The sequence below is a fragment of the Ursus americanus genome, chromosome 12, assembly GCF_024610735.1.
Source record: "Ursus americanus isolate L20-20 chromosome 12, mUrsAme1.1.p, whole genome shotgun sequence".
NCBI lineage: Eukaryota > Metazoa > Chordata > Mammalia > Carnivora > Ursidae > Ursus > Ursus americanus.
The window spans coordinates 43,391,118-43,417,111 of NC_142138.1; the positions used below are offsets into that span (position 1 = coordinate 43,391,118).

General features: G+C 43.4%; 1 protein-coding gene across 2 annotated transcripts in view; it reads right to left on the reverse strand.

Moving 5' to 3' along the window:
• TGFBR3 (transforming growth factor beta receptor 3) overlaps positions 1–25,994 on the reverse strand; it is a 191,393-nt gene that overhangs the window by 89,368 nt on the left and 76,031 nt on the right. For both annotated transcript variants that reach the window (XM_087866102.1, XM_045801799.2), the window contains exon 3: positions 22,764–22,948. In XM_087866102.1, coding sequence (XP_087722228.1) covers positions 22,764–22,948 — 185 coding nt within the window. The remainder of the gene's footprint in view (positions 1–22,763; positions 22,949–25,994) is intronic.

Here is a 25,994-nt window from a genome sequence, read left to right on the forward strand (position 1 = left end):
CTCAAGAAGGTCACACTTTGACAGGTGTAAAAAGATAATAGATGTAAAGGTCTGTGGGAGGAGCAAGGGAGTACTTCCGGCTGGGCCCCGAGGGTAAACAGGGCGGAACAGGCAGAACTAAGGAGACAAGGGCAGGGAGAGCCTCAAGAGAAAATGTCGAAGCAGGGGAAGTAACGGAGAGGTGTGGGGAACATTTAATTCAGATGGAGCTAAGGAAATGTATAAAAGAATATAGAGAAATAAAATTGGAAAGGTAGACTGGGGCCAGATCTCAATGGGCCGTGAAAGCCAAGCTTAACTAATCAGTGAAAGCAATTGAAAAAAATTGCATGTAATGTAAGTCACTGAGATGTGACCATGGCTTGCCTCCTGATAAATAATGGGTATATCAATTTCTGGCATATCAAGTATCACTTAAATCACATTAATCATTAATTTATTAAATCTACTTCAACTGCCTTACTTACTTGCGCAAAAGAATATATATCGTAATCAAGCTAAAAAAAAAAAATCCCATTTTTGGATCCCATTCCAAGTTTTATATGGTGTTGTTACTGAATTACCAAGGAGTATCTCACAAGGTAAGGAAATTAAACTTTAGTCCTCAAACCCAATTCTCCCAGATCTAAGGAATTTGCTCCCTGGGTTTGTTCCCAGCTCACAAGCCCTCAATAAACATTTCCTGAGTCTGGGGTCTATTTTAACCATAATCAGTGAATCAGGAAACTACTGTGAGTTACTGGCCTTCAGCACTTTTACAAGGACCAACTCATAGGGCCTGGTAATTCTGGTGCTGGTTATATGCAAAAATCCTTATTTCCAACCCTTAGCTCTCTACAGTACATGAAATAAGTCTGAAATAATTCTGGTCCTGGTTATATGCAAAAATCCTTATCTCCAACCCTTACTTCTCTACAGTACATGAAATAAGGTCTTCTGTCTCTCTCTCCTTTACTATCCCTAAAGGAAAACAACTTGGACATTCTCCGCCCTAGGAGTATCTTCTTGAGATGCCCGCCTAAGTCTTGGCAAGAACTATCAATAAGTTTCTAGTACATACCTTAAACAATTTGGGGTCATGATCTCTATGATCTTCTTTTTGAAAAAGAAAGCAAGTAAGCTGTTGGTAAGTAATTTTGGAATGAAAATAGACTGTCTGCTTTACAAAAAAAATGGTTTATTGTTTGCCATCAGGGAGAAGTAACTAATTATCCTTGCCTGAGAAATGGAGAAAAGTAACTTTCGCTGTAAACTACAAACACCAATGCTTCCTGTATTCCTTTCAGTGTAAGACTCATTCATTTGGGGGGGAAAGAAAGTTCTGCTGAAGTACCTTACTTCGGGATTCAGTTTCCCCATAAATGGAGGGGCTAGACCAAAGCCTATAGTTAGTTATTTGAGCAACTAATGGTCAATAACAGTCTTGAAGACAGGTGCCTAGGAATGGATGCAGCTGACAAGAAAAAGTGGCCTGATGTGACTAAACCATCTATTCAGAAATGCCAGGTCACACTAAATGATTTGTGTTCTCAATTAAAAGACTGACAAAAGTTTAGGTTAATCTGCCAAAGTGAATACAAAAGAACAAAACAGTATTTTCTTCAAGAACTGAAAATATTCCAAAATGAATTTATTGAACTTCTCGGACCAGTGTGAACACGCTTTAGAGAATTTCTTTCCTTCCTTCCTTCCTTTTTTTTTTTTAATTTTTACTTTAACTCTGGGTCAGTGTATGCCCTGCAGTCCTTTATGCTTGGCAGAAGCAAAACAAATCACGCAGTACTCAAAGCTAATCCTAAGGGCAAGTCAAGAGTTACAGGGGTCTTCTAAAATAGGTAGTGTTGACAAGATAATAGTCGTAAGACAAGTTAATTCATCTGGTTTTGTTGTTTTGGTTTTGTTTTTTTAAAATCTGGTTTTGTTAATTTCTTCTAGACATACTTTTCAATGAGAGAGCTTCATGATTTATACTGTATTTCAGGAAGACTGGCAGATTTTTCTATTTTCCATTGAAATACAGAACTTCCAATATATAAAAATATTATTTTAAAACAAAAGAGTCAATGCAAACAGCATTACTACACTGTCAGGTTCTAAAACACTATTTTGTTGGGACAATCCTCCTTAATAAAGACAATGGCTGCTCTTGGTTAAACCATAAATCATTAGGCTGAGAACAAGTCTCAGTCATTACAATCGACTCATTTGGCGACTGGGAATTTTTTCAGGCCAATGGGCAATGTGCTAAATGGTAACTGTTAGACACACTGGCCAGCTCGTGCAGAGTTACGAAGTTATCTCATTTTTCTTCCACTTTTTTTTTTTTTTTACTTCTTCCTGCCACTCGTTTTTCCCAAATATTTTACTGGCTATTCCAGAAGCAAAAGAAAAGGGAAAGGGGTGAAATTACAATCAGTGGACTTGGTTACTGCAAGCAGGGCTGATAAAATTCTTCAAGAAGTGGAAGGGTAAGACACAAAATCAAATTTGTGTATAATAAAACCACTGATTTTTAGTGATAGAGATTTTAGAGATACTCTACTCCAAATATTTGTTGTAAATAAGTAAATTGAAGCCCAAACAGAGAATGGCATGCCCAAGTTCTAGAGCTGGTTATGGCATCACTGGGACTAGTACCCAAATAACCATTCCAGTAATCTAGCTTCTACTTATCCTGCTAATGGAACTATGTCTCTCTTTATAGAACGAATTCTCTGCTATTAGGAAAGAAGGGCTCCCCCAGGCTTCAGAATTCAGGGCCAGCCTTTTTTACCACTGGATAAAAGAACACAGAAACATAAGAAATGCCAAGAAACAACTTCACCCTCTGCAAAGCACCACATGATCTGACCCTTAACTAACCCCGTGTCCTATCGCTTTCCTCCTTACTCACTCTACTCCAGCCACCCCAGCCTTCTTACTTACCTCCAACAGGCTCCTTCCAAGCTTGACCTCAGCAGGCCCTTTATCTGGCCCATTCTTCCCTTGGATCTGTGCATGGCTCCTTTCCATCATTAAAGTCTCTGTTCAGGTGCACCTCCTCCAAGAAGCCTTTCCTAACCACCCTAGCAACAACCCCTTCTTATCACCTGAATGGGTACTCTGTGCTCAAAACCACGCAAGTATTGACAAGGCTGAAACTCTGCCTTATTCCCCACTGTATCTCTCTAGTCCTGGAACAATGCCTGCACATGGTAAACACTCAAACATTTTTAGAATGAATAACTGAATCAATGTATGAAAGACAAAGGACAGATGAACCAACATATGGGGCAGACTCCACAACATGATGTTGAGAAATCCCTCCACTTATGTTTTTATATATAATAGATACAGAAAGTTAAAGAAAGTCTGCTGGCTTCTATCTAAAGCGTATCTGCTAGGTATTTCCGATAAAAGGTCATTGCCAATAAAACAAAAATAACTTTCAGCCTACTAGAAATATGCAAGAATTCAAGATCAAGTCATAATGTATTTCAAAGTTCACCTGATTCTGCCAGCAGGAGCCCTGCAGTGCTGAATTTTTGGGCATGTGAACGATATATTGTTTTATTGAAACATTTTCCAAGATTCCTTTCCAAATTCAACTCCATGGTCTTTTTATCCCTAAAGGGCAAAACACTAACCTGTTTCCAAGCTCTTTGGTAATATTTTGGCAGAGATAATCCAGTAGAGAGAGTTGTTTGTATAGAACAGAACTATTGTTAGCAACAGGACGCCCCAACCTGCCCCTCTCTCTAAGCTCTTATCCTATGGATGACAACCCAGCTATTTATATGTAATACTTACCAGGAGGCTATTTCATTGTAGTTCAAAGACTCACCTGCAATATGACTAAGTCAACAAACAACAGCAGGAGCAATATGTAAGCTCATGGTTACGGAGAGCAAAGAGGCTGAGATCATCTAAGCGGGAGCAAGAGCAGGGGGAGAACTCACTATCCACTGTATCTTTGCTACCTTTGGCAAATTCTCAAGATGAGGAGTGTTGGGACTGGCGATGCCTGGCACTGTGCCTGTCAGTAACAGATGATTAATAAATATTGATGTAATGACTGAATAAATGTCTAACCCTTGGGAAAACCCACCTTGCCCACAGTGACTCACTGCACACTGACCCCATCTATAGGAAGTATGTGCTGCAGATTCAAGCTTGGGTTAGCCAACTACTTCCTAGCTCCCGAGGGCAGAGGATTTAACCTCTCAGCCTTGATTTCCACACCTGTAAACTAGAACTAACAACAAGTCCTTCACAGGGGTGTTGAGAAGGCTGACCAAAATGCCAGTTTTCATAATCCTCTGAGGAAGCAGCTTCCCAGTGCTTGGCTTTGGCCCTGACCAGAGCAGTACCATTACCTCCTGCCTATAGGTCCGTGGACTGTGAAGCAGGGTGACAAACAATGATCCCTGCATACCTGATCCTCGGCCACCTGGCTTCATTTCCCAGCCTCTCCCTCAACCTTTGGGATTTGGGTCTCATTAAAGACCAGGCCCAAAAAGCAGAGCTCGGGCAGCACAAATTCAAACATCATCACAGGTTTCTTTACCATCTTCCTGTTCGCGTAAGGCTAAGCTGGGCAGGCCCAGCTTACTCCCCACATTTCACTGCAATTCTGGGGACTTCAGAATCCAACCAAGAATGGTCCTGGGAATACCACATTCATTCCACACCTAACCCCAACACCTCATCTACTCTGAGGTGAGTTCCCAAATTTCAAAACAGAAACTCAGTCACCTGCCTTTCCATCTAGAATACACCCCCAGAGAAACAGGCATCCGGGAAGTGCTGAAGCCATGAAGTCCTTCGCAGGTAGTGGAAGTCACCAGATTATGAGGTAAAGCTAGAGGTTTTCCCTAACCTGTAGCTGGGAGGTTTGGGCACAAACATTTTATCTTTAGAAGTCAATCTAAATTGCCTCTTCCAATGTTAAAGGTGACACCAATTCACGTAGCTTTGAAGACCTGAGTACATGGTTGAACCCATTCTCCCACTATAAACACCAACAGGCAAGGCTATCAGGCACAAGCTTTCACTGCTGCCAAGGTACTTGCTGTCCTCAACGTATTTCAGACTCCTCAACTCGGCTCTATTTTATTTACCAGCCTCCTCCCCTAGTCATGGAAAATTCTCCCTCTAGCCCTCAGCCAAACCACATCTCTATTTCAAACCTCTCCAAATTCTCACCTCCAAAAAGCATCGCCAGGCTAACACACCTGGATCCAATTACTCCAGCAACAAGCCTCCCCCAGCCCCAGCCCCAGCCCCATATCCTTCCAACATGCCTGATTCGTTAGCGCTTACGTGTTTATCTCGGCCCAGCTGTACTTGATTAAGTCTATTTGTTAAGTTTTTATCATATGTGTTTAGGGCAATAATATGTTTCTACGTCTCTGTGCTTTCTGTTTACAGGTGTTGTTCTTTGCTCTGGTCTGCACATCCAAGCATGAGCTCCACGAGCTCCTGCCTTCCTCGCTCCCACAATGCTTGGCACTGGCATATCGGCTAGGAAGGCTGCTGCTGCTGACAGTCCAGCTGCCTGGGTCTAATTATGTGAGGAGGGGCCTTTGCTCAGGCAAATTGAAATGATTAGTTCCTCTAAACTTCAGTATTTCGTTAAATAAAAGAGGGGGAGATTCTTTGTGTGTGCTCTGTCCTGATAAAACAGAACTGTTTAGAAAATCATGAAATTTCTATTATACGAGGCAATAAGATTAAGCAGTGAAACTCAAAAGCCTTTTCCCAAGTATTTTGAGGCCAGATTTGTCCCAGATCCGTAAATTCTACTTAATCCAGGTTTTCTTTAAAAAAAAAAAAGAAAAGGAAAAAACCACACACGTAAGAAGACATCAAATACCCTTAGTTTACATTTTAGTTATTAGGTGGTTCCCACTGGATGCTGAAGGTTTCTTTAAAGATATTTTCTAGTTTAACAATTCGAGAAACACTGTTAATTCTACATTTCAATCGGTATTTTGTACTAAATGCAAATTAGGCTGTTTTTCAATCTGGAGGAGTGGACTAACTGTACTTAAAAATGTAACCTTAACTCTCAATGTAGACTTAAAAAAAAAAGAAAGAAACTCAAAATACTGCAGTGAAAGTATTAGTTCTCAATCTTCCCAGCCTCTTTTTATTGACAAATGAGGAAACTGAGACTCATATGGTTCTTCAGATTTGCTCAAGTTTAAACAAAAAAGATTTTGCTCTACTACAATTCAGTATTCTGTTTCCACACCTTGAAACCTGAATTAGGAAACATTACTTTATGACTGAACCAAACATACCAATATCAATAACGAGATTTTCCGGAAAATAGAACTATTTCCAAAATAAAATTTCCAAATAAAAAATTGCTAACAGTCTATTTAATAAAACTAAACTGTTAACAATCACCATATGCACTTGTTCATTCAAGCATTCATTTCACATACATTTATTGAGTGCTTACTGTATGACGGGAATGTTCTAATTACTAGAGATCTCAATGCACAAGACATCTCATGGATATTCTAGTGGAAGGGAGAGACAATAAACACATCTAAATATAAATATCAGGTGATATTTTATCAGATGATAGGAGTTATTTTAAAAAAGTAAAACAGGATTTGGAGACAGGAGGATTAAGTATGGCTATTTTAAATGGAGAGGTCAATGAAGGCCTCTCTGCAGAGGTTAACAGCTGGGCAGGGACTGGATGAAAGGAGGAGGAAGTGCTCCAGGCAGAGGACGGGAGGCAGGAGTGTGCTCTGTGCCTCTGGAGGACATCAGGGCCAATGAGCGCAGTACAGTGAGATCCGTGTGAAGGTGGAAGAGGGTGTGACCACTGTGCTGGGGGCCGGGGATTTTATTCTAAGTATCACGGCAAGCCACTGCAGGGAGCTCAGCTGGTGAGTTTTGTTACTAGACTTAACTTTTATAAAAGGATGATTGAGGCTGCTGTGTGGAGAACAGATCTTATTAGTTGATAATGATAGCAGCTAACACTCACTGAGTGCTTATTAAAGCCCCAGCACTGTTCAAAGCACTTGTCACATTTTAACTATTTTATTGTCACAGTATCTATGAAGCAGATACTATTATTAAAAAACCTGCCTAGAGTCACATAGCTCATAAACAGTGGAGTCAAGCTTCCAGCGTGGGCACTCTAGCTCCAGATCTTGCGCTCTGAAGGGATCTGGGCTAGGAGTTCGCTGCTCCTAATAAAGATGTGATGGTGGCTCTACTGTCTACTGAAGCTGGTGGGGGGGCTGGTGGGGGGGGAATGTCAAACAGGGGCAGATTCAGAATCTATTTTTATGATAGAATAAACATGATGGATGCGACATCTGAGAAAACATAGGAGGTCACGGATAACGCCAACGCTTTTGGCCTTGGCAACTGAGTGACAGTGTCTACAGAGACGAAAAACACAAGCAGTGAACAACGGGCGCAGGAGAACTACATGGAACTCAAGATAATCTCCCAAGCTAATGAGACACAGGGAGTGTATCAGCAGTTTGTGGCTGCTGTAACAAATTACTAAAAGCTCGATGGATTAAAACAACAGAAAGTTATTCTCTCATAGTTCTGGAGGCCGGACATCCAAGACCAGTCTGAGCCAAATCAGATTACAGAGCCAAAATCAAGGTGTCGGCAGAGCTGTGCTTCCTCCAGAGGCTCGAGGACAGCATTCATTCCTGGCCTCTTCCAGCCTCTCACAGCTGTTGTTCTTTCTTGGCTTGTGGCCCCGTAGCTCCCATCGCTGCCTCCCCAGTCACGTGGCCGTCTCCCCTCTGTCTACATCAAATCTGTCTTACAAAGACACATGTGATTGCATTGAGAGGCCACCCGGATAATCCAGGAGAATCCTCTCACCTCGAAATCCTTCAATTAGCCACATCTGCCAAGATTTGTTCTGTAAAACATTCATAGAGTAACATGTTGGGGACATGGGCACATCTTTGGGAGCCATTATTTAGCTTATCACAGGTGTGAACAAACAGTTAGCAAAATGTATCCCTCCTTTACATGAGAATTTGGTCTTCTGTTAATTCTCTTAACTCTGTAAGCCTAGTAATCTAAAACAATATGTCAACTAAAATAAAAGGCAAGTTCCTTACGGTAAAAAATTATCCTTAACTGGAAAATTGTACTAGGATTAGAAAGACTAAAAATACCTGCTAGGAAGAGAGATCTGGGGGCTTCTCTGAGAGCAGTGACTCTTATAAATCGAGCATTTCCTTCATGGGCACCATGGAAACTATTCCTATGAGCATAGCTGCCTACCAGCTCCTGGGAGGTATAAAGTTTCTAAACCAGGGCAAGATTTACACACACACACCATGTAGATCTCCTGACATTTGAGCCATCAACTGGAAAGCTCTGGATGACTATATGAACTGATGTGTAGCCAGCCACAAGGCATCCAAAAAAGAGGAATGCCATGCTGCCTGATACAAGCTAAGGTCCCTATCCTGTATCCCTTTAAGTTGGCTATAGCCACCTATGCCCTGTGATAGTCTCTTGAGTCTGAATGTTTATTCGAACCCAAGAAGACCCCCTGGGCGTTTTTTTTACCGCATGTAATACAGGTATCATTTCAGCTTCATTATTTCCATTTCTTCCTCCACTAAACCCTTTAACACAGTTACCAGCAAGGAAAAGGAGCAGAGCCTTTGTTCCATTAGTCGCCTTCTGGTGCTCTCACTATAAGCAGAATGGCTAAAAGGGGGCAAAGAGAAAGGAAAACTTGGAAAATACAAATTAATAAATCCACAAAAACTGAGCTGACTGCTCCCTCGAGGAGGAGAAGTGAGTAGTACCTTCAGATGAATAGGTCATGCTTCCGGCACTAGGCCTTCAAGAGGCCTCCCCTGCAAGATTAAATACAAAAGTCCCAACCCACATCTCTGCTGGAAATGTGCAAGTGGACTCATTACTCAGAGCCAAGATAAAGGATAAATCTTTATGAGTACCGTAAGTATGAGTCATAAAAAATAGGAAACACATGTAGGACATATACACAGTCATAGGAATGTGCCAGGGAAAGTGTTTAGGAAATGTATATAAAAACACACAGCAAAAACAGGACTAAATATTACCCCTGTACACAGCTCCAAAACACATCAAAAAAACTCACAGCAAGTCAGGGGTCCATATCACTCTGGTCTCTAATAAACAGAGATCATTTCCCTATTTGAAAATAGGCTGGGTTTTTTTTTTTCTTTTTTCCCTTTTTTAATGAAAAGAGGAGGAGAATGGAATCAAGAAAAAGTAACTTGGAGTAGGCTTTGAAAGATTTTATGATTTGGGAAATTTGATCAGCTTCCAACTAAAACACTGGGAATTAGATATTTACAGCATTAAAAGCGAACAAAAAAATCTTTTCAGAGAAAAACTTGTTCACAATGGCAGTATTACCATTTCATTTACATTCTCACTATCTTAACAACCAGCAATGATAAGGGGAGAAAAAAGAGTGGAATCTTCAGCCGCTGTGAAAGCAGGAAAAAAAACACCACCACATGCACTAACATACAAGAACCAATAAAGGGCCAGCATTAAAGTCTCTAAGGGGTGCTGGGCTCCACAAAAAGAACTAATGGTGGGGAACAGGCAGAGCCCTCTGGCTAAATGGCAAAAGATACAGATCTGGGAGGGGGAGGTCAGAATATAAGGGAGAGCAAATGGCCCCCATAAGTGCTCCAGGGCCAGATGACAAAGGCAAAATGCCCAAGCACGACTCATCATCAGAAATTAAACTCAATTGCCTTTGATTTTGAAAGGCCCTCAAATTTGAGACTCAAAGTGGCAAGCCAAGGAGACACCCTAAATGCCCATAAATCTCACACCAAAGCATGCATGTGCATGTCCAGATGGACCTTTAGCTGCCTTGGACTTGAGCTTTCTCCTGTATCTTCAGAAAGTACTGATTCCCAAGGAAAGCACGACCTGCATGTCTTTCTACTTGAGACTGAGAGGAGTAGGAGAGGAATGAGTCAAGTACTGGTTTTAACTTCTTAAGTGTTACATTTACCTAAGACTTCAAGCAAGCCAATGCTCTTTAAGTAGCTATTTGGAGGTAAAAATCTCAATACAACTTCCACCTCACAGAATGATCCAACTGTAGACCACTAAGACCACTAAAAGACCACCCACCCACCCCACAGCATGGCTAGAGCTAAGAAATGTCATCTCCCATTTTCTGCCCACCTGCCACTTCTCGGTCCTCCCAGCATTGGCCATAGCTTTTTTTCCCCTCTCTCCCAAGGCACCTGCACATGTGCTCACATCACCAGGAGTGAGGCCTCACTTGCCAAGGGCTCACCTCTTAAGATAATGGATGCTGTTTCACACTTCAATCAGTGCACAGGTATTGAGTATCTACCCTGTGGCAAGCCCAGTCTAGGCACGTAAAACCTACAGCCACATCACCAATTGCTGCAGCAGATTCAGAAAGAATCCGATGAGTGTACACATATATCAACAAAGAGAAATTAAACTTTCAGGCGCACATGTGGCATCTGGGCTCCAGGTAAGAATTAGGTGATTGCAGTGATCCCAGATCCTATGGCTAACTCTCTTTGGCTCACAATCAGACCCAGTAACATCTAATCTAGTCTTTTTATCTTCAGAAGAAGCCAAATCATACCTGCAATGGGCCTCTCTTCCCCCAAAAGATGTCAAAATTCTAGAATCAGCCAACGGACTCTGTAGTTTAGGTGATAAATGCCATTTAATATAAAACAGTATTGCTGGATGTCTTGGACTAGAACCTAGACAATACCAGAAGGCTGTGGGCAAGGAACCATTCCCAGGAGTCAAAAGCATAGCCAGTTCAACTGAGTTTTAGCATTCTAAATCAGGAGGGCACTCAGAGCAAAATCCTATCAGAATATTTAAAAATGGTGATCAATAAACTTGTAAAAGCCAATTCATTAAAAAAATCCTTTTCAATCCCATTCTGAGGAGGTTAAAAGAGCTATATCTAGTTTCTGGGCATTGATACTTTAGCATTTCAGACAAGGCCAAGGAGCTCAAAGGACTATTTCAATTAACCACCAGTCTAGCTGAGGTGCACTGGCAGTCTGGAAAGGACAGGACAGAGCACATATTTGCAATGGAAGTCAAAGCAGCAGGTCTTCCAAACACAGATTTGGATTCCTGCGTCTTTAAGAACAGACCCTCATAAATGGATTGCTTCTGCTGGACACCATGCTCTAAATAAACAGACTCTTCTGGCCGACACACAACTTCCTGTAGGGTTCTGGTGGGTAAAGCTTGAAAAGGCTGCCAAATCCAATGACCAGCAGCTTTTGAGCTGACTTAGAAAACAAGCTACAAAGACTGGAGTCCAGAGTAAACAAAGGAAAAAGCCACATTAAACAGGGAACAAATTACTATACAGGCAGGGATATTTTAAGTGCTCACTGAGCAAAAAAACAAAATTAAAAAAAATCATATTATTAGGTATTTAACAATACAGGGTAGAGTAAAATGCCCTCTCTCAACTGGCAGAATCGAGGTTAATTAATTCCAGCAATATTAAGAACTGGCTAGGAATCATCCTCCTACATCATGAGGACAGATCATTCTTAATGGTCTAACTTCAAACCTGGCTCAGATTATACGAGCTACCCAAGGGAGCAGCATGGAGTCAAAAACCATTTACAGCTTTTTACTCAGCTGAGCGCAAGGACTAACTAGTTTACTAGCAGATGACTAAAATCTCTAAGAGTAAAGAAAAATGTAACAAAAACTCAGAAACGGAGTGGGCAAAGACTGACACAGAGCTCTGGACACTAGAGGTTAAACTGCAGGAGTATGAGGCTCAATCGGGAAAAATAAATCAAAGCCTCAAGGCAAAACGAAGAATACCTGCTTAGCTGTAGTGGTTAAGAGGGACCTGAGGACAAACACCAAGTCCACCGATATAACGCAAATCAAATAAAGGTACACCGTGGAAAAGGGCAGTAAATAGCCTGGGGCGCCTGGGTGGCTCAGGCTAAGTGTGGGACTCTTGATTTCAGCTCAGGTAAGGATCACAGGGTTGTGGGATCCAGCCCCATGTCCAGCTCCTTGCTCGGCAGGGAGTCTGCTGGAGATCCTCTCTCTCTACCTCTGCCCTCCCCTCTTTCTCTCAATCTCTCTCTCTCTAAAATAAATAAATCTTTAAAAAGAAAAGGGGAGTAGCTTAAAGAAGACTTACAGTGACACTTTAACATCCTTAGTCTCATTCAAGAACCCAACACGCATAATGCAAAAGGTCCAAGACTTGGTTCCTGCCCCTAAGGAGTCCACTTACCAGCTGGGTGTGCAAGACTAACACACATGATTCAGCCCCAAATAATATAAGAAAATGCACAATTCCATACTCTGAGGAGGTACAGACTCATGGGGGGAAAAGGGGGAAGAGGAGGGGATTCAGAGCAATCTTTAGAAGAGGAGAGGGAGGAGGGTAAAGGATCACGGAAGGGTTTGACACAGACTGAGTTCAGAGAGAAGTTCAGGTAGAATTAGGGAAAAAAAGGTGTGCGGCAATGGAATCACCTGAAAGGTCACGGGTGAGGTTCGGGAATCTGCACTTAAGCATCTCTAAGGGATTCCGAAGCAGAGGGTTCACATACCACATACAGTCGGAGAGACACGGATCCACAGGGTTAGTCCAAACCTTCACTCCTGCAGCCTTTCCACTCATCTTCCACTTTATTATTTTTTTTAGATTTTTATTTATTTATTTGAGAGAGACAGCCAGAGAGAGAGCAGGAGCAGAAGGAGAAGCAAACTCTCCACTGAGCAGGGAGCACGACATGGGGCTCAGTCCCAGGACCCTGGGATCACGACCTGAGCTAAAGGCAGATGCTTAACCGACTGAGCCACCCAGCTGCCCCTCATATTCCACTTTCAAATTCCAGCCCATCCCACCTCCCACTGTCCCCATCCTCTAGTCCAGTGGTTGGAAAGCTTTCTCTGCAAATGGCCAGATCATAAATCTTTCAGGCTTTGTCACACTACTCAGCTCTGCCAGTATAGTAAGAAAGCAGCCACAGATGATATATAAAGGAATGGACATGGCTATATTCCAATATTTATTTAATATTTATTTAACCCCCCCCCAAAAAAAACAAAAAAAAAAACATTGTTTACAAAAACAGGCATCCGACTGGTGGAAGAATAAGCAAAATACAGTACAGCCATCCGATGGGATACTATTCAAGAATAAAAAGGAAAGAAATAACTAACACATGCTACAACATGGGTGAATCTCAAATGCATTCTGTTAAGGGAAAGAAGCCAGTCATAAAAGTCACATATACTGTATGATTCCACCTACAGAAAATGTCCAAAATAGGCCAATCTATCAAGAAATAAAGTCAACTGCTGGTTGTCTAGGCCGGGGAGTAGGACCACAGGCAATGGGAGTGACTGCTAGTGGGTACAAAGTTTCTTTTTGGAAAAGTAACCTTTACGATATGTAAATTTTGTACATACAAAACAGGCACCAGGCAGAATCTGGCCCAAAGGCCATAGTTTTGTACTCCTTGAACTGTACCCCAGCCACACCATGTACATGGACGAACTTTCCTCCACATGTGGTTTCTGCTTTTCCCTCTGTGTATACTAAGGCCTCTCTCTTCCTCTACCCAGAAATTTCTACTTGACTTTCAAGCCCTTTATTAAATGCTCTCTTCTGGAAATCCTCCCCTCACCTGCAGACAGAATTACTGCTCCCTCTGTTGGGCTCTTGCAAAATTTTGTTAATTTTAGAACAAATAATGGTCACATTATTTGTCACACTGCATTAAATTTATTTGCCCTTAATCCTCAATAGTGCTGAAGACATAAACATGAGTAAGAACGTAGCAGGATGTCTACCTAGCACACAGTAGGCCCTCAATGTATAACTCACTGAATGCATCTGTAAATGAATGAATTGTGAGGTATTACGTAGAAAAATTGTTTTAAGAAGTGGTCCACAAGCTAGACTGAAACTCCTAGGAAACTGGATTAAAACACTCCAGGGTAAGTGCAGAAGAACACAGAAATTCAAGAGAAATTTCAGAGGAAATGTCAATAAAATTTGGTGACTGCCCAATATAGGGTTTGAAAGGGATGAGTAAATCCAAGATGTTCAGAAGTCCCAAGACAGATGGTAGCAGTGACACTGATGGGGGCAGGGAAGTTGGGCTGGTAACCAGCACTGGGGGAAGGAGAAGACCAGCTTACGTTCAGTTCTAGAGGTAATAAAAAGAGCTAGCATTTGATTGCGTACTGTGTGCCAGGCACACAGGGCACTCTCCATGCCCTACGGACATCTCTCAATCCTCAGTAAACTCTGTAGGGAACTGCTACTATCATCTCCATTTTACAGATGAAGAAAGGGGCTTAGAGAATGAAGTAACTCACCCAGAGACACAAGCTTGGCAAGCGACAGAGATTAATAGCACACGGAACCTTACGGACAGCTGCTCCTCCACAGCACATCTCCGGGACCTGGGAGCTTGAGGTAAGACCTGAGAGGCACGGTTCTGTGGAACCCTGACTGCAGCTCCCCTGCGGAAGCCTGGAGAGGGTGTTGGGAGGCTTTCGCATGGAGGTGACAACCCGAATGCGGAAAACAGACAAGCTGCCTCGGGGAAAAGAGATGGGAAACAAAGGTCAAAGACTACACTCTGGGCAAGAAACGCCAAGAAGGAACAAAGAGCTGGGAAAGAAACAGAAGAACAGATGGAAAGGTAGAAGGAGAACCAGGCTAAGGTATCATCCCAAAGCCCAGAAGGAGATGCCAGAAAAGGAAGTACAGAAAAAGGAGCTGAGGAGGAAAAAAGTGGGGAAAGGTGCTACGGGAGAAAGAGCTCTGCCATAGGAACAGGGCCCCTGGGTCCCAGTCCAACACTGGCACCAACCTCTTGTTTGACAGTGAATAAGTCGTCACTTCACTCCCTAGCCCTGGTCTCCTCTGTCAGGTGGTTAAAACTAGATCGCCTCCAGTCCTAGCATCCCATTAATTGGTCAGAAGGGCATCATCAGAGAGCAGCTCAGGAGAACAGAAGTCAGGCTGCAAGAAGGAAAGAAGGGAGAGGCAGGACACATAGATGTTCGCTCATTCAAGAAGCTGGAGAGACAAGGGTAAGAGAAACATAATGGTGCGAGAGATGATCAGCGGGGCCAAGTTCACACACGGCCTCTTCACTGTGGAAGAAAGAAAAGTAAAATAATTAAACATGCCCATTTTCACAGAAATATTCGGAGAACACAGTGGGGAAATGATTTAAGTGACATAAACATTTCTGCAGAATATGAGTATTTAAATCAGAGATATTAGCAGTAAATTTCTTTTTATTCTCAAACAAAATGTCAACATAGCAGATAAGCAATGAAAACAAGAGAGTACAAGCTGGAGATTTGGACACTCTGCACACACAAGCTGGGCATTTGCCCAGTCAGCACATCTGGGTCTCAGACTTGTAGCCCTGCTCCTTACTTTGGTCTACTGCCTTTTAAAATGCTCTCCAAAATGTCCTTCAAGCAAAAAGTCACATTTTCAAATGTGGAGGGTGCCCCTGTAAAAACATTTCCTAACAACATTTTTAGGAAATTACAATTTTTTAGATGTTGAGGAGTTACCATGGCAACAACAGTATGGGTCAGGGTTGTAGCCCTAAACTCCATAAACACAAATACCACACTGGCTGGAAAACGCTGCTGCTGAACAAATTTTAGAGGGGGTCAAGGCAGTCTCTTCTCCAGACTGGGGAAGAGGCAATAATGAGAGGCTTTTTCAACCTGTCACCTCCCAGGCAGCAAAGACAGAACCCAGCATTACCTCATGACAAAATGGCAGAGTCCCACTGGGCTCCATCCCTCTGGTGGGGCAAGGAGCAGTGCTTTCTAAGGGCAATTTTGACAGCATCTGGACATTACTGTGATAAATGACAGGGTTTAAGCGACGTGGCCAGCCAGCATCTTGGTAGGAATGTCGTAACTTCTTTGCTTAGTTTGTGTCCTCATTTGTCTGCTAAGCCCTCATGTTTACCATTATCACTCTAATTTCTGCTTTCACTTTTTCTAGGATTCCAAAACCGGGTTTTTGGAGAGTTCTTACTTGACAGTTAGCTGTAGTTTCTGATTAAACAGCTTGCCCCAACATGTCAGAAACTATCCTTGGCCAAAGTTCTAAACGGACCTGCATGGTCCTCTGTTGAGCCAGCAGTCAGGCCTGGCTGCCTTGCTGTCCCCAACCCTGCTCCTCTACCCAGTCCTGGCCTGCCACCTGCATTCTGCCCAGCGGGGTGTCATCGTTTAAACTGCATTGAGTATCTTTGAGCGAAGGGGCAGCTCCCTTCAAATGATGTGACTGGCCTATGTATTTAGGGCCTCCAATCCTATGTGATGGTCAGATTCAGTTAATGAAATAACTTCCACAGCAACACTCAAATGAACTGAGAAATGTGACCCTTGTCATCAGTTTAACTTCTTGATACATCTGCTGTAGGTCTGCAACAAAACGGTCAGCTCAGAGGCAATGTCACCTAAAAGGCTAGAGTGATTTCCAAACAACCTCATTTAAACAAACACCAGACAGCGTTTATACACGGAAGGTATTTGTTTAGGAACTAAATTTCACCAATATACAGTGTCTGTGTGTGAGCGGTTTACTCTGACACCTGCTAAGCATATACTACACATAAGACCTCTGAAACATTAATAGCCTTGAGTTTATTTGGATTTTTTTCTGCACATACACAGGGCTAGCATGAGAAAGTCACTCACGAAAAACTACAGAGGGAAAAATGCCCCAGACAGAGAAGGAATGTAGCTAGTATGCTACTGGTTCAGGGTTCGTTGGATACTTTTACTCTCACATAGGTAGTCTCCAAAAAAAACCCAGCCTTATCAGTTCCTTTAGCGGTGATGAGTAAAGTTAAGACAACAGCCCATTCCCCCAACCCCGGCACTGTGCTGTCTATATTTTAATAACTAAGGGGGAAGAGAGAAGTTATCCACCTCCTAATATTGTGGAAACAGAGGGAAGACTGTGTATAGTTACGTAGGTAGGTAGTAGCAATCTCCAAAATGTTTAATCTCTGAACTTCCAGCTACCTCCAAGCAAGCAAAAAAGATGTTACTTCAGATGTCAAAGCCCACATACTAAAGCTCCCGTGTGTCATTCAGAGGAGGAAGAGTCCCTTAATGTGTTCATTCTCCCTTATCACATGGTTCAAGTAAGTCTGGTTACAAGTCAACGACTGTAAGCAGAGAACAGGTGGGTTACTTTTGTGAAGGCAGCTGAAAGCCTCATGGGGGTAGAGAGGGGAGGAAATAATCGACTATGAAGGACAGACGGGAGGTGGCATTTAGTGTGGCCATTAGCAGCCACGGAGAGTACAAGGGCTCCTCTGCTCCCTGCATACTATAATTACTAACACTTGATGTGATAATCTTCTAAACGAGAAAGGAAAAAAGACAACAAGAGACCAACCTCAATACTGGCCCCAAAGCCACAAGGGAGGGAATGAAAAGGGACTGGGAGCACTGGAATGAGCTGTCACAAGCCTATGCAGGAAACCCAAAGCCTCTGCGAGATCAGCTGGCTCACCTAACAAGACTGGTTAGGAGGTTTCAGGGCCCGGAACAAGGCAAGAGCTAATGGTAGAAGGGAAGTGCAGGGACAGCTTGCACCGGGCATCCACTGCCTCCCAAAGCTTCGCTCCTTTGCTGGGGGACAACGAGGACTGGCAGAGATAATACAAGGGCCAGTGAGGTGGCCAGCCCCCAGCAGGCCGCATCACCGCCACTGCTGCTGTTCCTGTAACTTAGTGGGTAAGGGAATTATTACAAGGCAAGCAGAACAGCGAGCATTTCAGATAGATGTGTTTACTTCCTTCTCTTTCTCCCAATTGTGGTCTTTCCTGCCCTCAAAAGAAGCAGGAGAGGAACAACTTTATGCCACAGTCCTCGAGAAGGTACAAAGTAAAAGTGACTTGGAGCCACATGTGTGATTAACCACACATCCCATTCGGCCCTGCCTGCCAAGAAGCGTGGATCCAAATTTCACAGTCAGTCATACCAACCAACCACATTAACCCATACAGCTAACAACTACACTTTTCTTTTTTCTTTGTCCTCCTGCATTTCTGCTTCTACTGTTGAGATGTCTTGTTATAAGCCCATCCCAAATCCTTGCTTTGGAATGAGGCAGAGAATAAGCAAATACACGGAAGTTAGGAAGGGTTCTGAACTTTCTGAGAGATAAAGTTATTAAACCTGGTCCCTTTCCCATGACAATGGAGCCTTCCAGTTCTTTCCTCCATACAGCCAGTTACTGGCACACCCATTAACAGTTGCTGCTTTAACGTCAGGACAAATCCATAAATTTAAACATCATGTCCTTTATACACATAGGTAATGCTAACGAGGGGGTTACCCTCAGCAGCTTTTCATAGTAAACAGGCAATTAGATAAGTCGGAAATAGGAAAGACACATCACCACATAAAAGCAGGTCGCAGTAAGAATTAGATAGGAAACAAAATTGTTGCCATTCCAGCAACTAACGAAAGTATGTTACCGTAAACAAGCCGCTGGTGGTGCTATAACCCCTCTCAGGAATCAGGAAACACCCTGTGGGCCCAAACTCTGATGGGGGGGGGTGAGGGGGTAGGGGTGCATTTTACTTTGAAGTCAAAGAGCAAGAGGAGCTAGTTTTTATGGGATGAAAATGAGGACACCAGTGCCCGCTTATTCTAGAAGACAAAACTGATCTCTCCGGGCTGTTTACTGTCATCTGCCCTTCTCTGCCGCCAGAGAGTCTTTTTCAAGTTTCCTGTTCACTTCCAGGCCTGTTGTTTCCAAAACCAATGATTACAAATGAGAGGTGTGGTCTCAGATGAAAAATACAATTATAGTCTCCGTGCTGTCCTGAGGAGAACCCAGCAGGGAGGCCAATGGCCAAACACTGCTGTGCTCCAGAAGGCTTTGTATACGTTACCCTAACAAGCGAGTTTCTGATACAAATTCTCTGCTGGCCTATAAAATTGTTTATCTAACTTAAGCGCAACTGTCTCCCCAAATCTTGTCAACCTGCTGCGTTTATTACTTCCAGGGGTAGGATCTGTCACCTCCTCCACACAGGAAAAGCAGCAGCCTCTCCTCAGCTGAAGAACCTTAAGACTACTGGGAGGTAGGAATTCAGTACAATGTTAGAGAAGGGTTGATTTACAATAGATCTTCCTGCTGATCCTGCACCAGTAACAAGCTGGGGGAAGAGGGCTGATGTAGTAATTCCCTCCCAGTTAAGGAGGACGTGGTGAAAAACAACTACCTTGGTCATCAGAGTCAAAGTCAATTATACCTGGGAGCCAATATGACATTCTTTTTGCTAAATTATAAGCAATGACTTCATTTCATTTTGAAAAATATTTGCCTTTAATATTCAGTAGAGACACACAGGAAGGCTACCTCTGGTCCTCCCACTATCACCCCCAAAACAGATCAGCTGTGATTTTTAGCACAGACCACACATAGCAGCATATCTATAAAAACCAAGTTATCCGGGGTGCCTGGGTGGCACAGCAGTTAAGCATCTGCCTTCGGCTCAGGGTGTGATCCCGGCGTTCTGGGATCGAGCCCCACATCAGGCTCCTCCGCTATGAGCCTGATTCTTCCTCTCCCACTCCCCCTGCTTGTGTTCCCTCTCTCACTGGCTGTCTCTATCTCTGTCAAATAAATAAATAAAATCTTAAAAAAAAAAAAAAACAACCAAGTTATCCACTGAGAACAACAGAAAAAAGTAGGTGACTTTAGGCTGGAAGAGAAAGCAATCTTGGTTTAAAAAAAAAAAAAGTGAATACAGTCAAGGTAAGCTTCATTAGCTAATTAGAATATTAGCAGGTTGAATTATTGCTTTGTAAACAGCTTTATGGAGATAAAATTCACATACCATAAAATCCACCCATTTAAAATGCAATCCAGTGGTTTTTAGTATATTCACATTTATCAATGGTGTGTAGTATATATTCATATTCAATGGGGGAACCATCACCACAATTTAATTTTAGAACGTTTCTGCCCCTCCCAAAGAGACCCTGTACTCATTAGCAGTCAACCCCCACTTCTCTCTTTTGCCCTTCAGCCCTAAGCAACCACTAACTCACTTTCTATCTCTACAAATCTTTCTATTCTGGACATTTCATACAAACGGATTCATATAATATGTGGTCTTCTGCGTCTGTCTTCTTTCACTGAGCATGATGTCTTCGAGGTTCCTCCATGCAGCAGCACTTGTCGGAACTTCGGGCATTCTTATTGCTAAGTAACATTGCATTGTGTGGACAGATCACATTTTATTTACCCATTCATCAGCAGACGGACATTCAGGCTGTTTCCACTTTTTAACTAATATGAGTAACACTGCCATGAGCATCTGTGGACAAGTTTTTGTGTGGACATATGTTATCACTTCCCTTGGGTATATACTTAGAGAAGTCGAATTGTTGGGTCACAGAGTTCAAATGATTTTATTTTTTATTTTATTTTTTTAAAGATTTTATTTATTTACTTGACAGACAGCGAGAGAGGGAACACAAGCAGGGGGAGTGGGAGAAGGAGAAGCAGGCTTCCCGCTGAGCAGGGAGCCTGATGCGGGGCTCGATCCCAGGACTCCAGGATCATGACCTGAGCCGAAGGCAGACGCTTAACGACTAAGCCTCCCAGGCGTCCTCCAAATGATTTTAAAAACTGTCTGCACGGCTGCACAGTCATATAGGAAGAAGGTGAGAGAGATTTAGTATTTCTCCACCCCCATTTTACCATCCATAAACAATCTCTCTTTGCTTCTCTTTTCATCCTCTCGTGGCCCAACCGCTTGTGTTGTCCTCTACACTCACTCTCTATACATGAGATAGTCCAAGGTCTACTATATGAGAGCAGCTCAGAGCCAGAATGGAATTTCTGAAGATCAGGTAACCCAACATCTTGTTTTCCAACAGGACTGAACTACAAACATCTAATTCTTAGAAAGTCCCCCAAAGAAGGAAAGAAGTCAATTTCCCTCAGGTGCCTAGTCTCGGAAATGTCTTCAAATCACTAACCCCAAATCATACCTAGACTATATGAATACTGAAGAAAGAAGAAGAATAGGTTTTTAAGCAAATTTTAGAGACCATCCCCTCTAGGCCCTATCTCTCTACTCCCTCACGGAACGTACTATGTCCCCAGATGCCAGCTAGTTTGCTGTATCCTCAGTACTGCCGAGAACGTTTTAATCTCACACCGAAATGCAAGTGTGGGAGAACTCTGTGGTCATTCCTAGAGCTATTTTTCTTTTGCTTCGACAGTCTTATTTGAATCTATTTTCACAGTCAACAACAGTAATGCACAATTTAACAGCCAGAATCTCTGCTGTTGCTGCGTCTATAATAGCATGAACTTTTCTTTTCCTTCTTAGTTCCTCTGAGGGAGCACATATAAAATGAGTAATTACTGCTGCTGCGGAATTGCTGGAGTCAGCAACGCTTCATAGGAACTGCATTTCCTCCTCCTCCTCTCCCTCCCACCACAGTCTCCCCCACAAGTTAAGAATTAAAGACACATTACCAGGATAAAGAAATCTGCCCTGAAAGAGGCGTTGCAGCAACTGTGGCAAGCAACCAAAAGTATGAACAATAATTTCCAATGTAGCTGAAAAGGTCAGACGATTTGTCTTTGAAATGAGCCAACTCTGCACACTTTCACAAGATTAAAATCAGTTTGCTTTTCCTTCTGGACCCCTCACCTCTCCTATTCCTACTCCCCCCGAAAAGGCAGAGTGGTTAAGACACATAAACAGTTCTGGAAATTAACTTCCCTGACCAGAAGAAAACTCAAAGATAAAATTCCATTCCGCGTTCGTTTTCCTACGCTTCGCTGTGATCGGGATTTACTGTGGTTTCTCTCTCCCTGGAGAGATAATACCAGATTGATAACACTTCTGACACACAGAAGCTTAAAAACAGAGAGAATGACAACTGCATGTTACTGTAAAAGAAGTATGGTGACCATTACCCACAATCTAGGTCACTTCTGAGCCACAGGAAAGAGGAGGCCATTTTTCTCTTCAGGTGATGACCTTGTGCAAGTGAGTTATTTCTGCACCTGTCACCTGTAAAATGAGGATAGTAACAGGACTTCGTGGGGTAAGTGTGTGAGTGCTTCAAAGAGTGCTGAGGACAGGTGAAATACCACGGCACTACGAGCTTGGCTCACCACCATCACCACCACCTAGACCACCGCTATCTTCAAGAACCTGCCTAGATGACACAAGGAGTAACCCTTTTCAGGCGAGTACAGAATACTGCCATCTTTACTTGAACGTTCCCATTTCCACTGACTCATCCCGCAGGAGCAACAGGTTCATAAGACAAAGCGAAGAAAGAAGACAGGTCACAGGAGAGGATGAGAAAGACACTTTAAAATTACAGAAAAACGGCACCTTATTTTGTTTTTTCACAGCCATGTTTCAAAGATGGAATTCTTAAGAACATTCTTTCCAACAGGGGAAGCCAGGAAAGTTACGAAGCTGAAAAATCTCTCTAGAAAGAAGTCCTAGAGTTGCCCAGTCCAGAGAGCAATCTGTTATTTGAAATCCTTCTCTTGAGTGTACATATGTCCTCTTCCCCACTTATATTCATACGTGAGCATCCTTGTTTAACCCAGAATGGGGGGGGGGCAGGGAAGGACTCTTTGTTCAGAGAATTGTCTTTATAAGCTTGGGGGCAGTCAGCAGAAAGCCAGCACCTGCACCTACCTCTCTCTGGGGCTGGCCGAGCCCGGGGTCGGCAGCACGGAGGTTCAGGACGTGCACCTCCTGCGGCAGCCCTGTTGTGCCCCTGCTGGCACACCCCGACAAGACGGTGAAGCTCTCCATTAAGGCCTGGACCGGATGGGAGGCATTGACGGGCAACAACTCACACTGGGTACTGGGCTCTGGACCTGCAGAGAGAATCACAAACACAAACCCCTCAGAAACAGCAATGAATTGTGCTACAGTTAAATTAATTATGCTAGACGATCAAGCCACTGCCAATCCACCAGAGGAACCTTTCCAGGTAAGTTGTTTCCAGAACTCAATGGCAAAAATGCTTAGCTATTCTAAAACCCCAATCTCTAAATTCCTTTTAGATGATTTTGATGTGTATTTGATTATTTAAATTCCCTTTTAGACACAAAAGTCACGATGTATTCCTCTGAATGGAGGAACTCCCGTTTGACAACTGTGTTCAATTCTTCCTTCCTCTCTTAGAAGAAAACCAGAAATAAATGGAATAAATTGCCTTAGAGCCCAATGATAGTATGCATAAATTAACAACTAAAATTGCACCAAAAAAGTATAAGATACAGTCCCTAACCTTTAAGCACTGCCCTTCTTAGAGCAAAACAAACTAAAGAACAATACAAAACAACATATAACGAGCAGGGGCAATTGGGGCTAGAGTTGTATAGCAAAGTTTGGGCCAGAGATCAGAAAAAAACCCTCCCAAGAAAGGAAGAAGCATATGAATAGAGCCTCAAACAGAAAAGAACCCTGGTCACACTTGGCTCCCGCTTTCTCATTCTCCCTTTCTCTAATAATCAGAACTTAAATTCTAACATCCATTCCTGCCCATCTCTACCTCCTGTGGTCCTCACTGCCTCTGTCTCTAGACAACTGCAGATCTTCCTAAAAGGAGACCCTGGTGTCCAGCTCTCCAAGCCACCTTCCATGCAAGCAACATCCATGTCACCTAGGGTGCTCAATGTGATGGTGACTCCCAATGGGAACGCCTGCCCCTCCCATCTCTGCCGGCATGTCCTGTCCCTTAAGGACTGGTGGACTGTGAATAAAGCCCAAGCTCCCCAACCAGGCACACAAGGCCTTTCTTGACCTGTCCCTTCCTCTCTCTCCAGCCTCACCCCACCCCATTCCAGCAACCCCAAGTGGCTTCTCCAAAGATACCATGATGAGTCTTAACTCCACGTCTTTATTCAAGTGTTTCCTTTGCCCCAATTCCTCTTCCACTCTAACTCTGCCCCACAACAAACACCCTAAGCCGAGAGAGGTACTCTTCCGTCCTCACATAATATCCCTGCCCATCTCTGCAATTCCTACACTGTAACCACCAATGTATGTACATCTGTCTCTGCTAGTCTAATGTGACTTCCCAGACAGTGGGTTACTCATCTTTGTATCCTCAGCACCCATCACAGCACCTGGCATGTAGGAGATGCTCAACAAATATTTGTGAAATGAATCACTGAGCTTTAAAATAAATTGTCCCCTCCCTGACTGGTGATTAGGGCACCATTCTGGGGACTTGGATTTGGCTATAGGGAGCTAACAGGGGAGAGAGACTGCTACAACAATGGGAGGTACAACCCCACTTGGGCCTCACTGCACACTGGCTGCACTGATAGAGAGGGACATCCAAGAAGAAGGAGGAACCACAACACGCCTCTGCAAGTTTGGTGATGTCTTCCTTTGCTACCTGGGGAGACTGGGACTTGAACATACAGCGTCTACTAAACCACAGCCTTCTAAGTGGAATCCAAAGAAAGACCTGAACGCACTCCAGTTGGTTCTTCCTGGCTTCTACATATTAAAAGTACTCTCCAGGATTACAGCCCCAGCATAAAATGCAAATTCAGTAATGCAGTTCAGAACTGGCAATCCCGCACCCCCACTGCTAGACTATAAGCAGACACCCTGCCTGGTGTGCCAAGTCTATTTCAGAACTCACGGAAATTATCGAGGCCGATAAAAGTTATCTGGTCTGAAATGAAGTATGTACCTTCTCAAATAATCACTGCTGCTCTCTGTATTGCTGTACTGTGCCCAGCTGCTTTCCGAGAAACAGAGGTGGTGAAGGAAGATGTCACAGTGGCAGAAGGCAGGAGGTGCTGGACATCTGATTCCCTGAAGTCCCCGTGTAGGGCAAACAGTATGAGCAGGTGCTCCCCTACCATTTCCCCTCCAGCCCTCCCCAACCACAGTGGGATGCCTGGTGTGTTTCACACCCCTGAGCTCCAGAGTCTCCTGCTCCTACTCAACTTTGGGGACACACTAAACCCTGGGGACCTGGTTTCACAGCTTCCTGCCATGAATTTGCCATTGTCACAAATAAAGCACAAATAAAAATGCTTTTCGGGGGCGGGGGGAATGGGTGAAATAGATGATGGGGATTAAGGAGAGCACTTGTCATGAGCGCCTGGTGATCTATGGAAGTGCTGAATCACTATACTGTACACCTGAAACTAATATTACACTGTATGTTAACTGGAATTTAATAAAATTTAAAGGGGGACACCTGGCTGGCTCAGTCAGTAGAACACCTGACTCTTGATCTTGGGGTCCTGAGTTTTTTTTTTTTTTTTTTTTTTTTAAGATTTTTATTTATTTATTTGAGAGAGAGAGAGAGAGAGCAAGCACAAGAGTATGAGTGGGGGGAGGGGCAGAGAGAAAAGGAGAAGCAGACAGGGAGCCCGACTCAGCTTGATCCCAGAATCCTGGGATCATGAGCTCAGCCAAAGGCAGACACTTAACTGACTGAACCACCCAGGTGCCCCTAGGGTCATGAGTTTGAGCCCCACACTGGGTGTTGAGACTACACAAAAAAATTAAAAAACAAAAAACAACAAAAAAAAAACCCTTTTCAGCTCCATTTTTGTATGCATGTGCAAAGCTCCAACTGGCTGTGGTTCCATCCAGAACACAACCGCAATCTGCCTGACTTGCCACCTCCTTGCAACGCCACCATCACCCATCAGGATCTGCCTTAAATCACCACACCGTTCATCTCCACACTGGGGTTAGAGCAAAAACTCACTGGCAACAAATGAGAGGACAAGGTCTTTCCCAAAGTGGGAGGGAATCAGAGAGGGGACATCCCAGTACTGAGAACCAGCAACCCTCACCTTAGAATCTATGGTTTCTGTCCTGCCAGAGTCCAGGGCAGGGCAAACCCCACTTAATGGGCTGCAGTTCCAGCCATGTGTTGTACAA